Source organism: Leucopleurus acutus (genome assembly GCF_964270905.1).
Source record: "Leucopleurus acutus genome assembly, chromosome: 19".
NCBI classification, from domain to species: domain Eukaryota; kingdom Metazoa; phylum Chordata; class Mammalia; order Artiodactyla; family Delphinidae; genus Leucopleurus; species Leucopleurus acutus.
The window spans coordinates 60,439,850-60,454,150 of NC_139161.1; the positions used below are offsets into that span (position 1 = coordinate 60,439,850).

The 14,301-nt window shown below is 46.4% G+C and overlaps 1 protein-coding gene across 1 annotated transcript in view; it reads right to left on the reverse strand.

Annotated features, from left to right (window-relative positions):
• The window catches only part of USP22 (ubiquitin specific peptidase 22), a 33,040-nt gene extending 18,965 nt beyond the window's left edge, over window positions 1-14,075 (reverse strand). Inside the window, exon 1 of the mRNA XM_082859943.1 lies at window positions 13,777-14,075. Coding sequence (XP_082716069.1) covers window positions 13,777-13,914 — 138 coding nt within the window. The 5' untranslated portion in view covers window positions 13,915-14,075. The remainder of the gene's footprint in view (window positions 1-13,776) is intronic.
• Window positions 14,076-14,301: the final 226 nt, after the last annotated feature.

Consider the following 14,301-nt stretch of genomic DNA (forward strand, 5'->3'; position numbering starts at 1 on the left):
CAAAGAAACTGGTCACATCCTGAAACAGATGAGGGAAAAGAAAGCCCCAGATTAAACACGCACACACAATTTGACTAAACCTTTTCCACGTAAATAAAGCCCATGCTCAGGACTCATTTTAAGGCCGTGAATCCGATTTTATAACTAGGGCTCCACTGACAGGCAGTCCCAAGCACAAACCTATTTTCCATAACCACCAAGGACGCGCCACCTGCCCCGGGCAGAAACGCCTGGCTTAGCTGGTGCTTCTGTGAACGGCAGCTCCCACGAGCCAGTGACTCCAGCATGATGGGCATGAGGAGGGAGGGGAGACAGCTTGGGAATTCCCGCTGGGCAATTCTGGCCCTAACTGAGCACAGAAATGAGTAGCGGAAAGAATGGGTTATATACACTGCACAAAAAAAGAATCCCCCAGGTCCACTCTGAAACCGACACTGTACACACACGCTGCGCAGTCTTCTTCATAGGAGGATTCCACCTACCGTAGTAGAAAAGACTACAGAGCCTTCATTTTATAATCAGCATAGTAATAACTGATTCAGGCAAAAAAAAAAAAAAAAAAAAAATGGGGCTGAAAAAATACTGGGTCATTCACAATAGTTAAAAGGTGGAAACAGCCCAAATCTCCATTAATGGATCAATGGATACACAAAATACGGTGTATCCACGCAACGGAGTACTACCCAGCCATAAAAAAAACAAAGTACTAATTCACGCTACAACGTGGATGAACCTTCGCAACACGCTAAGTGAGAAAAGTCAGACACCAAAAGTCACATACTGTGTGACTCCGTTTATATGAAATGTCAAGCATAGGCAAATCCAGAGAGAGACCAGAGATCAGAGGCTGCCGGGGGCTGGAGGGAGCATGGAGAGCAGGTGACACGGTTTGAAGCTTAACGGAGGCAGCTGGTGATTGTACAACGATGGGAACTCACTGGTAGTTTAAAGTGATTAATTTTTGTGTGAATTTCACCTCAATAAAGAAAAAAATACATCAAAGTATTCACGTGTGTGTATACATATGCACGTATGTATGTATACTGGGGTGCTGGATATTTTCAAAGTATCACCCCAGAGACTACTTCTGTTAATTAAACGGGAAAAGGTTATGTTTGGCAACAGAGAACTCCGGCCAACACGGCCTTAACCGAACTTAACATCCTCAAAAGGAAAAGCTTACGAATCCAGATAGATGTACAGCTGACCCTTGAACCACACAAGCTTGAACTGCACGGGTCCACTTATGTGTGGATTTTCAATAAACATACAAAAAATATGTGTGTAGAACACTATATGCAAGACTTGTAGTGAAGTGGACAGCCTATCCTCACATAGGCATAAGGTAAGGGATGTTTAATGTAAAATATTCACTTCTTACTGTTTTAAAACTTTGCTTTCAAAGAATTACCATACAGTATGCGTCCCTTGCTCCCGCTCTCCTCGCAATCGGAGATACTGCGTATCAGTCTATCATCACGGGTAACTTTTTAATTTAACAATGTTTCCAATACGGCATTATGAACATGACTGCAATGCTGTGTACCACAGACATTTTACAATGATTCAATCATTACTGTACAAGCTACTGTACTGATTTGATTACACTCAGCTACCATAAAGCAATCACACTGCTACTTCTTTGTTACCAATACAGAATTGCTCTACCTATAAACTAATATGAATTTCTTTTTCACATTATCTTTTCATTTCTGACGTTAGCTCCATCCCCCAACCTCCATCAACAACCTATGATTTAATCAATCACACCTGTGTAATGATTTAATCACTGCCTATTTTTAAAATAAATAAATTTATTTATTTATTTTGGCTGCATTGGGTCTTCGCTGCTGTGCGCAGACTTTCTCTAGTTGCGGTGAGCGGGGGCTACTCTTCATTGCGGTGCGCAGGCTTCTCATTGCGGTAGCTTCTCTTGTTGCGGAGCACGGGCTCTAGGCACGCAGATTTCAGTAGTTGCAGCACATGGGCTCAGTACTCGTGGCTTGCGGGCTCTAGAGCGCAGGCTCAGTAGTTGTGGCGCACGGGCTTAGTTGCTCTGCGGCACGTGGGATCTTCCCGGACCAGGGCTTGAACCTGTGTCTCCTGCATTGGCAGGCGAATTCTTAACCACTGCACCACCATTAATCGTGACTATATAATGAAGCCTCCAAAAAAACCCTAAATGATGGTTCACAGAGCTTCTGGGTAGGTGAATGCATCACTGTGCTGGGGGGTGATGCACCCCAACTTCACTGGGACAGAAGCCCCTTTGCTCAGCACCCCCCAGACCTCAGCCTACGGATCTCTTCATCTAGCTGCTCACCTGTATTCTTCATAATAACCTTTATAATAAATGGGTAAACGTACATAAATGTTTCCCTGAGCCTTGTGAGCCCGAGAAGGGGAGAACAGCCTGTGACTGGTGTCTGAAGTGGGCGCACCCTGCGGGGCTGAGCCCTCAACCTACAGGATTGGCCGCCAACTCCAGGTCAACGAGTCAGACAGTCAGATTTGTGTGACGCCCAGCTGGTGTCGGCTGAGACTGGAGAATTACTCGGTCGCGCTGGAAAACATGCCCAAATAATTTAGCCGGAGCATGAACTTCAGAGTCAGACTGACCTAATTTCAAGGCCCAGACCTGGCATTTAATCAGTGACCTTGTACAGGGCAGGAGACTTAACTGCCAAGGCCACCTAAACTGCACCGTGAGTTCCAAAACGAAATTACGTGAGATGCTTTATAAAACGCAAAATGCTATGTAAATACAAAGTAGGATAATCATAAATGAAAAACAGGTGAGCCCAAGAGCCGTGGAGCCGCCCAAGGTCGAAGGGCACGCACCTGGCAGAAGCAACCCCGCCCCTGCCCCATCACCTCCCAACTGTCCATCACAAGTGCCTACAAGAAGCCATCGGATTATCCTAGAACCTCATTTAACCTGTTGCTCCCACTGTCCTCCCCAGAACTGCTAACAGGTGATGAAAGTGATGGACACACCCTCCTCTACAGGTGCTGCCGGGTTAAGATGAGGCAAGAACAGGCGTCTGTGAGGCAGGTCACCTCAGTCTCTGTAAACCTCAGCTTCTCAACATCTGCTTGACACCTGCCTCCTCAGGTCTGGGCACTCCGGCAGCAGGACCTTCAGGAAAGACACAGCACTGCTTCAGATCTCGCCCGAGGGCTCAACTCAGGTCTGAGGCAGCCTCTGAATCGGCTGCCAGTTTGCAGAAAACAGAACCAAAGATGAATTCGTGCCCCAAGCCTGCAACCAGCAAATCCAGACCCGGCAAATGATCCCGGCAAAGCCGCAAGGTCTTCAGCAGATGCCATGTGCGGACCAGGGGTGAGGCGACCGAGACAGATCGGTACAGCCACGAGGGGACCCCACCCAGGGACAAAAGGCTGGGAGAGAGCTGAGCAGGTAAAGCGCGGGGTCGAGGGCGTGAAGTGTTCTGTGAAGCTCGCGGTGGCAGACGCTTCTCACCTCACCTGCCGCACCAAGTGCAGACCTTAATAAATAAAGGCTTGGGCTTCCTCTTCAAACCTGGAACCACAGCCGGGAACCAGGAGGGAAACATCAGACAAACCCATATCTAGGGACGTCCTACAAAACACCTGAGCGATACTCCTCAAACCTCCTCAAAACCGCTAAGGGCGTCACAAACAAGGCAAGTCTGAGAAACTCTCACACGCACAGGAGCCTGAAGAGACTCAGACCAAATCTCAGGTGGGATCCCAGAGGGGGTTCTGGGACGGATCAGGGAAAAACTAATCAAATCTGAATAAAGTATGACCTTAGTTAATAATAATGTATCGACCTTGGCCATTAGCTGGGACAAAACGTACCAGAGAAATGTAAAAAGTTAACAATCGAGGAGATGGGGGGTTGATAACAGGACCTCTCTGTATTTTTTTAAAATATTTATTTATTTATTTGGTTGCGCGGGGTTTTAGTTGCGGCAGCAGGCTGCTTAGTTGCGGCATGCGAACTCTCAGTTGCGGCATACATGTGGGATCTAGTTCCCTGACCAGGGATCGCCCCAGGCCCCCTGCATTGGGAATGCAGAGACATATCCACTGCGCCACCAGGGAAGTCCCTCTGTATTATTTTTGATAACTTTTCTGTAACTCTAAAACTACTCTGTTATTAATTTGCATAGAACTAAATACACACACAGATGAGCGCAAGTAAAAACTGGGGAGATAGGAATAAATGGACTGATTGTATCGATATTGACTCGTGGCTGTAACAGTGTATTAGTTTCGCTAGATGTTACCATCAGGGGAAACCAGGTAAAGGTCCTCTGCTATATATATTTTTTTCAATATTTATTTATTTATTTATTTTTGGCTGTGTTGGGTCTTCGTTTCTGTGCGAGGGCTTTCTCTAGTTGCGGCGAGTGGGGGCCACTCTTCACCGCGGTGCGCGGGCCTCTCACTATCGCGGCCTCTCTTGCTGCGGAGCACAGGCTCCAGACGTGCAGGCTCAGTAGTTGTGGCACACGGGCTTAGCTGCTCCGCGGCATGCGGGATCTTCCCAGACCAGGGCTCGAAGCCGTACCCCCTGCATTGGCAGGCAGATTCTCAACCACTGCGCCACCAGGGAAGCCCGGTTCTCTGCTATTTTTCACAACAGCTGGTCAATCTACAATTACCTCAAAAGATAAACTGTTTTCATTTTAGATCTTCTACTTGGAATGGCCTGTCCCCTGCTTAGTATGAATGCTGCAATGCTTTGTTGTGATGACTGGGAAGATCCAATTCATCAATAAATAAAGCAAAAGTCAATTCTGCAAAGCAAGAAGTTTTGAAAAGGAAAAAAGTTTACTTTAAAAAAAGGACATATCTACAAAATGAACTAAAAAAAAAATGATGGACAGGAGACAGCTCTCTGCAGCATTCTCATCACCATCACGTTAAGTGCCTGGCAGAGTCAAAAAATACTAATTTAGTCACTGGTGGAGCCAGTAACGCTGGACTTTTCACAGCTCTCGGTCTACCACCTACCAGATGCTGTGTCCGGTCACTTCAGGTATTTTGTCTAAGCCAGTGACAGCTGAACTGTTACTCTCCAAAGATCACTTCTACTAAAAATTTCAAACATAAGGGATTCATTCAGACCTCAGGAGACAGATCTCAGACTCTAGAACTGAAGCAACATTGATAAAAAGAGATGACCTGTAAGAACCCTAGAATAAATCTTCTTCTAAAACACATAGTGGGGACTTCCCTGGTGGCGCAGTGGTTAGGAATCTGCCTGCCAATGCAGGGGACACAGGTTCGATCCCTGGTCCCGGAAGATCTCACACGCCACAGAACAACTAAGCCCGTGTCCCACAACTACTGAGCCTGCACTCGAGAGCCTGCAAGCCACAACTACTGAAGCCCATGCGCCTAGGAGCCCGTGCTCCGCAACAAGAAGCCACCGCAATGAGAAGCTCGTGCACCGCAATGAAGAGTAGCCCCCGCTCACCACAACTAGAGAAAGCCTGCGTGCAGCAACGAAGACCCAACACAGCCAAAACTAAATAAATTAAATTAATTAATTAAAAAAAAACACATAGTAAAGTAACACTGACTCAAGATAAATAAGACCATTTTCCACCTGAAATGACCTCCCTTTCCACACCACAACCAAAGGCTTGAACCATGCTTCTGAAATACTGACTACCCAGAAACAGAAAGACAAATATGTTATCACTTATATATGGAATCTAAAATACGACACAATGAACTTATCTGCAAGACAGACTCACAGACATAGAGAACAGACTTGTAGTTGCCAAGGGGGAGGGAGGGATGCAGTGGGAGTTTGGGATTAGCAGATCCAAGCTAGCATATATAGGATGGATAAACAAGGTCCTACTGTGTATCACAGGGAACTATATTCAATATCCTGTGATAAACCATAATGAAAAAAACATGAAAAAGAATGTATACATGTGTGAATGTAACTTTGTTGCACAGCAGAAATTAACACATTGTAAATCAATCAGACTTCAATAAAATAAATTGAAAATAAAATAAAATGAAATACTGACTACAAAAGCTTCCCTCCTCTTAGGCAAGTGTTCATAGGCTAACAAGCTATACTGTCCCTTTGTAAAGATACAAAATGGAAGTTAGGGCATTCCACTTGTACTCTATGAAAGTATGTTATCTTAGACTTTTATATTTTACACTTTTTAAAAATTTCTCTACTGTTTCCCTTACATAAAACTGCACTTTTTAAATGCATCTCAGGTTTGTATCAAGTAAACAAATCACATTTCAATCCCTCAGCAAACCAAAACTCATGCAGCTAAAAGGGTCTTGCCCAAGATTATTCCTTCTTAAAACTGATTACCAGGCTTAAGTTTTACAAATTCTTAGTAAATCCTCCAAACTGAAAGCCTGGGGGGTGGGGGGAGAGCAAAATACACAATGCCATTTCCACCCAATGGAATATTAATTGCACAGTTCAACAGAGTGAGATCTGTATGCATTAGGAACAAATGAAAAAAGGAAACAGTATACACAGCATGTATATTTACAAAAACAAAAATGTAACTTTGCTGTATATGGCTTTGAAGTGTTCTCTCTCTCTCTTTTTTTTTTTTTTTTTTTGATGGTACGCGAGCCTCTCACTGTTGTGGCCTCTCCCGTTGCGGAGCACAGGCTCCGGATGTGCAGGCCCATCGGCCATGGCTCACGGGCCCAGCCGCCCCGCAGCATGTGGGATCTTCCCGGACCGGGGCACGAACCCGCGTCCCCTGCATCGGCAGGCGGACTCCCAACCACTGCGCCACCAGGGAAGCCCTGTTTTTTTTTTTTTTTTTGGCAGTACCACTCGGCATGCAGGATCTTCCCCGACCAGGAATGGAACACGTGCCCCCTGCGTTGGCAGTGTGGAGTCTTAATCACTGGACCACCAGGGAAGTCCTGAACTGTTCTCTTTTGAAACACTGAGAACATATTCATACCATCACTTCTGCAATTACTTTTTAAAACTATGTGGATTCATGAATTTTAATCTTTCTCAGTAAAACCAACATCTCAGCATCTAGAATTATTTACACATTCCTTCACATATGTTTAGGCTACAATTATCTTATGTGTAGGAACTGTCACTGGACATCTACAAATACTGTAAATTTTAAGGCAGGTATTTAGTATCTTGCTATTTGACACCTACTATTTAAATGGCCTTTAAAAATTATGATTTCAATTCCTCAAGATAGAAACCTGGGCTTAACACTTAGTTGGCTCTGACTCAACAACAAAAAAACAAGCAACCCAGTCAAAAGCTGGGCAGAAGACCTTAAGAGACGTCTCTCCAAAGAAGACATACAGGTGGCCAGGAGGCACGTGAAAAGATGCTCAACATCACTAATTGTTAGAGAAACACAAATCAAAACTACAGTGAGGTACCACCTCAAACCAGTCAGAACAGCCATCATTAAAAACTCTACAAGGGGACTCCCTGGTGGTCCAGTGGTAAAGAATCCATGCAGGGGACACGGGTTCGATCCCTGGTCAGGGAACTAAGACCCCACGTGCCATGGGACAACTAAGCCCACGTGCCACAACTACTGAGCTCGCACTCCTCAACGAGAGAGCCCGTGGGCTGCAAACTACAGAGCCTACGCACCCTGGAGCCCCTGCCACAACTCAACTACAGAGAGAAGCTCGCGTGCCGCAACGAAGACCCGACACAGCCAAAAAAATAAATTAAATAAATATTTTTTTAAAAACCTCTACAAATAATAAATGCTGGGGACTTCCCTGTGGTCCAGTGGCTAAGACTCCACGCTCCCAGTGCAGGGGGCCAGGGTTTGATCCCTGGTCAGGGAACTAGATCCCACATGCCGCAACTAAGAGTTCACGTGCCACAACTAAGATCCAGTGCAGCCAAATGAATAAAAAACAAATAACAAATGCTGGAAAGGATGTGGAGCAGAGGGAACTCTCTTACACTGCCGGTGGGAATGTAAGTTGGTGCAGCCACTGTGGAAAACAGTACAACGGTTCCTTAGAAAGTTAAAAATAGAATTACCATACCATCTAGCAATCCCACTCCTGGGCTATACCCGGACAAAACTATAATTTAAAAGGATGCTATAGGGCTTCCCTGGTGGCGCAGTGGTTGAGAGTCCACCTGCTGATGCAGGGGACACGGGTTCGTGCCCCGGTCTGGGAAGATCCCACATGCCACGGAGCGGCTGGGCCCGTGAGCCATGGCCTCTGGGCCTGCGCGTCCAGAGCCTGCGCTCCGCAACGGGAGAGGCCACAACAGTGAGAGGCCCGCGTACCACAAAAAAAAAAAAAAAGAAAATATACTATACACAGAGAATCCTGAAGATGCTACCAGAAAACTGCTAGAGCTAATCAATGAATTTGGTAAAGTAGCGAGATACAAAATTAATGCACAGAAATCTCTGGCATTCCTATATACTAATGATGAAAACTCTGAAAGTGAAATTAAGAAAACACTCCCATTTACCACTGCAACAAAAAGAATAAAATATCTAAGAATAAACCTACCTAAGGAGACAAAAGACCTGTATACAGAAAATGATAAGACACTGATGAAAGCAATTAAAGATGATACAAATAAATGGAGAGATATACCATGTTCTTGGATTGGAAGAATAAACATTGTGAAAATGACTCTACTACCCAAAGCAATCTACAGATTCAATGCAATCCCTATCAAGCTACCACTGGCATTTTTCATGGAACTAGAACAAAAAATTTCACAATTTGTATGGAAACACAAAAGACCCCGAACAGCCAAAGCAATCTTGAGAACGAAAAACAGAGCTGGAGGAATCAGGCTCCCTGACTTCAGACTATACTACAAATCTACAGTAATCAATACAGTATGGTACTGGCACAAAAACAGAAATATAGATCAATGGAACAGGATAGAAAGCCCAGAGATAAACCCACGCACATATGGTCACCTTATCTTCGATAAAGGAGGCAAGAAGTGGAGAAAAGACTGCCTCTTCAATAAGTGGTGATGGGAAAACTGGACAGCTACATGTAAAAGGATGTTAGAACACTCCCTAACACCATACACAAAAATAAACTCAAAATGGATTAAAGACCTAAATGTAAGGCCAGACACTATCAAACTCTTAGAGGAAAACATAGGCAGAACACTCTATGACATAAATCACAGCAAGATCCTTTTTGACCCACCTCCTAGAGAAATGGAAATAAAAATAAACAAATGGGACCTAATGAAACTTCAAAGCTTTTACACAGCAAAGGAAACCATAAACAAGACCAAAAGACAACCCTCAGAATGGGAGAAAATATTTGCAAATGAAGCAACTGACAAAGGATTTATCTCCAAAATTTACAAGCAGCTCATGCAGCTCAATAACAAAAAAAACAAACAACCCAATCCAAAAATAGGCAGAAGACCTAAATAGACATTTCTCCAAAGAAGCTATACAGATTGCCAACAAACACATGAAAGAATGCTCAACATCATTAATCATTAGAGAAATGCAAATCAAAACTACAATGAGATATCATCTCACACAAGTCAGAGTGGCCATCATCAAAAAATCTAGAAACAATAAATGCTGGAGAGGATGTGGAGAAAAGGGAACACTCTTGCACTGCTGGTGGGAATGTAAATTGATACAGCCGCTATGGAGAACAGTATGGAGGTTCCTTAAAAAACTAAAAATAGAATTACCATACAACCCAGCAATCCCACTACTGGGCATACACCCTGAGAAAACCATAATTCAAAAAGAGTCATGTACCAAAATGTTCATTGCAGCTCTATTTACAATAACCAGGACGTGGAAGCAACCTAAGTGTCCATCAACAGATGAATGGATAAAGAAGATGTGGCACATATACAAAATGGAATATTACTCAGCCATAAAAAGAAACGAAATTGAGTTATTTGTAGTGAGGTGGATGGACCTAGAGTCTGTCATACTGAGTGAAGTAAGTCAGAAAGAGAAAAACAAATATCGTATGCTAACACATATACATGGAATTTAAGAAAAAAAAAAAAAGGTCATGAAGAACCTAGGGGCCAGACGGGAATAAAGACACAGACCTACTAGAGAATGGACTTGAGGATATGGGGAGCAGGAAGGGTAAGCTGTGACAAAGTGAGAGAGTGGCATGGACATATATACACTACCAAACGTAAGGTAGATAGCTAGTGGGAAGCAGCCGCATAGCACAGGGACATCAGCTCAGTGATTTGTGACCACCTAGAGGGGTGGGACAGGGAGGGTGGGAGGGAGGGAGATGCAAGAGGGAAGAGATATGGGAACATATGTATATATATAACTGATTCACTTTGTTATAAAGCAGAAACTAACACACCATTGTAGAGCAATTATACTCCAAAAAAGATGTTAAAAAAAAGATACATGCAGGGGCTTCCCTGGTGGCGCAGTGGTTGAGAGTCCGCCTGCCGATGCAGGGGACACGGGTTCGTGCCCCGGTCCGGGAAGATCCCACATGCTGCGGAGCGGCTGGGCCCGTGAGCCATGGCCGCTGAGCCTGTGTGTCCAGAGCCTGTGCTCCACAACAGGAGAGGCCACAACAGTGAGAGGCCCGCGTACCGCGCAAAAAAAAAAAAAAAAAAGGAAAAAAAGAGATACATGCACCTGTATGTTCATAGCAGCAGCACTATTCACAACAGCCAAGGCAAAACAACCTAAATATCCATTAACGGATGAACCGATAAAGAAAATGCGGTACGTATATACAATGGAATACTATCAGCCACAGAAAAAGAACGAAATAATATCATCTGCAGCAACATGGATGACCTAGAGATTATCATACTAAGTGAAATCAGAAAAAGACAAATACCATATAACATCACTTATATGTGGAATCTAAAATACGGCACATACGAACCTATATACCAAACAGAAACAGACTCACAGACATAGAGAACAGACTTGTGGTTGCCGAGGTGGGGAGGGAGAGGGATGGACTGGGAGTGTGGGGTTGGTAGATGCAAACTATTACATTTAGAATGGAGAAACAACAAGGTCCTACTGTAGAGCAAAGGGAACTATATCCAGTCTCCTGGGATAAACCATAACGGAAAAAAATATTAAAAAAAAGAATGTCTGTATGTGTAAACTGAGTCACTTTGCTGTACAGCAGAGATTGGCACAGTGTTGTAAATCAACTATACTTCAGTAAAAAAGAAAAAAAGAGTTAGTTGACTCTGGACTGAAGAGAAAATGAGAGATCTAAAAAAATGTGGAATCAGCCCACTTTCTTCCAAAGGGTGCCCAGTCCATAGTTCTTTAAATAGTAGCATTAAGCCCACAAATGCAGAAACAGAAAAAATGCTGGAGCAGGCAAGGTCTGACTTCTGTGCCTGAGAGCATCTAGAAACAGTCCCTTCTCTCCAGCCCCTTTTCTCAAACAAAAAACCTCTCATAGATTTTCTACCCAAAGGGTTGCCTTAGTCCCCAAATTCTGTGCCAAGAAACCTTCAAGATGGTTTCTTGTCCTCCAGATTACTGTCCAAATTAAACCAAAATCAGTAATCGTCCAAAAGTGCCAAAGCTTCTCCACTTTGTGGTGACGTACTTTGGTAAAAATATTTACCACGGCTACAAGAAGTGCTCCGTATTTTTGAGGACAAACTGCTGGAAAATTTTAGAATCACAGAAACCGTTCAAGGAGACAGAAGGGATTATTTAAAACAACATTACCTGTCCCTCAAAGTGTCTTTATATTCAAAATAGAACACAGACTGGGTTAAGTTATAAAAAACAGAAGAACTGAAAATTCCTGATGTCTTCATTTCCCGTTTCCATTTTCACACACAAACCCTCAAGTGGTAAGACACATGCCAGAGACATCCAGTAGCTCTGAGTCCTCAATCGGGGAACATTTTTCCGTTCAGAAAATTATCAAATCTGATCACGCTCTTCTCACTCTGTCCATGAAAAGAAAAATCAAAGTTTGGATATAAAAATCATAAACGACCTCTACTTAGAGGAGACAGAGTTTTAACCCCTGTAATTTCACTGTAGTTGAGACCTCACTGCAGCTTCTTTGAGCAACCTCAAAGAAGCTTAACTTAGGTTGAAATATTTTATAGACAACTTCCTGGTGTTAAAACCAAACTACTAAGACTGCACATCTGCTGAGAAACCTCTGCAAACTGCCAAACGTGCCTTACTCACTGTTCACCATTCCTCAAACCAAATCCTCTTTGGCTGGGCCACTAGGGTTGTAGAAATGCACGTTCAGGGAATGACAGATGGAGGACATAAGGGTTCACTGCTGGGATACGACCATAAAGCACTGCAGCATGACAGACCCGAGTTCGGAAACAGGTTCTCACACCACTTCTTGTCTGTCTATAGCTCAAGTTCTTACTAGTGAGTAATACAGACGTGGTTCATCAGCTTTCAAACTAAGCAACTGACATTTGAAGATTAATCCAAGCCACATATGAGGAAAAAAGAAAAAGAAAAAGTGATCCTTTCCTCAGGAAATTCGGCAAAGTTAATGATGGGTTAAACTTGACTCAAGTTAAAAATTACAGGGGTGGGGGTTGACAAGGAGGGAAAGAGTAAAAAGGGCAGGGGCTCCCGCCTCAACGCAATGTGGAGATGGGTCACATGCATACTGACCAACAAACAATATGGAGCAGTAACACGATTATCTCCTGAAAAACAGTTATCAACTAGGCGATTTCATTTTAAGGGCACAAAATTCCACCAGCAAGAATCTCACTCCCATCCTCGTAGAAATCTGTTTCATCTCCGATTTAAGTTCATCCTAACAGGCAGTGCTTCCCAACACCAATACTGATAAAAATAAAGAAAACTGGTGCTTAACATTCTCTACATGCTCAGCAGATGTTAGTTTTCCCATAAAAAATGCTACTCAAGGTGGACACTGCCTAACACAGCGCCTGCCCTCAGGCTGCGAACTGTAAAATCGCGTTACACGGTGAAAACAGTTTCTTCAGGTAAGATAAAGAAATAATGTCATTTTCTGATTTCCAAGTCACTAATAAGCCTAATCGCTTAGATGGTACCTACGCCCGAAAAACAGGACACTGTGTACCGTTCCCTCAGTACCTCAGGGAGGCGCCCCAGTCCCACCTGCCTTTAGACAGTCCTTCCTTTAAACCCGCCCCTGCGCAGCCACAGGGGACCCCCTCCCCAGTCCCCGCCGCGCTGAGAAACACGCGACTCTAAGCGGCAGAGCCGGCTGGTTTCTAGGACTCGAGGCGCTCTGCACCTGCGCCCGTGCACACCTGGGGGAAGCTGGCGCGTCCCGGAACGTCCCTGCGGACCCTGGACCCGGGGGTGCTCCGCGCTGAAATGGGTGGCGCGCGTCCCTGCGGAACCTGGGCCCGGGGGCGGCCCGCACTCAGAGGGCGGGGCGGGCGTCCCTGCGAACTCTGGGCGCTCGGCGGCTGTACCCGCATCCCGGTGACCCCGAGCCTCCGACCCAGCAACCCCCAGGCACCAGCCACCGCAGCGGAGGCTTTGCACAGCGTGGGCGGCCCAAGGCTCGGCAGCTGCGTCCTCTCCCTCTCAGCGCCTCCATCCCCGGCCCCACCCCGCCCGGAGGGTCCGTAAGACACGCCCCGCGCTGCAGCGTCGGAGACCCTCCCCCTCCTACCCGGCAGCCCCGGGAGAGACCGCCCCCCCGCACGCACGGCCGCGCCCACCCCGCCCCCGCCCGGCGTGCAGGAGGTGGGGGAGGGGACGGCGAAGCGCGAGTCCCCCCCCCCAACGCAGAGCCGCGCTGCAGGGGGTGCACCTTGCGCTTGCGGGCCTCCGCCGAGCCGCTCCACACGAAGCACTGATAAATTGCGCGCAGGTTCTGCTTCCAGTTGTCCACCTTGAAGCTGCCCAGGTGCGCACAGCCCGGAGGCGTCACCACCAGCTCCGCGTCCATGGCCTCGCCGTCCGGCTCGCGCCGGGGCGCCGGCGGAGACGAGGACGACGCCAGCGCGACGCGGGGCTGCGGGCGGCACGGCCAAGGGACAGGCCCGGAACAAAGCGGAGTCTCGCGACCGGGGTGGCGGGCGCCGCCCGCGCTGCGCTCGCGGGTAGCCGAGGCCGGAACAGGGCTACGTCATCGCCGCCGGGGCGCGCAGCGCATGCGCCAGCCGCCGGCGGCTCGCCCGCCGCCCCTCCCCCATGGGCTTGGGCAGGCGATGGGTGGAGCTGGAGAGGCTCCGCCCCTTCACCCCCGCCATTGGTCAGCGGCGGCCGCGTGACGTCCCGCCCTCCGAGGAGGCGAGGCGGGACTGGACCTGTTTGCGCCGGCGGGCGCTGCCGC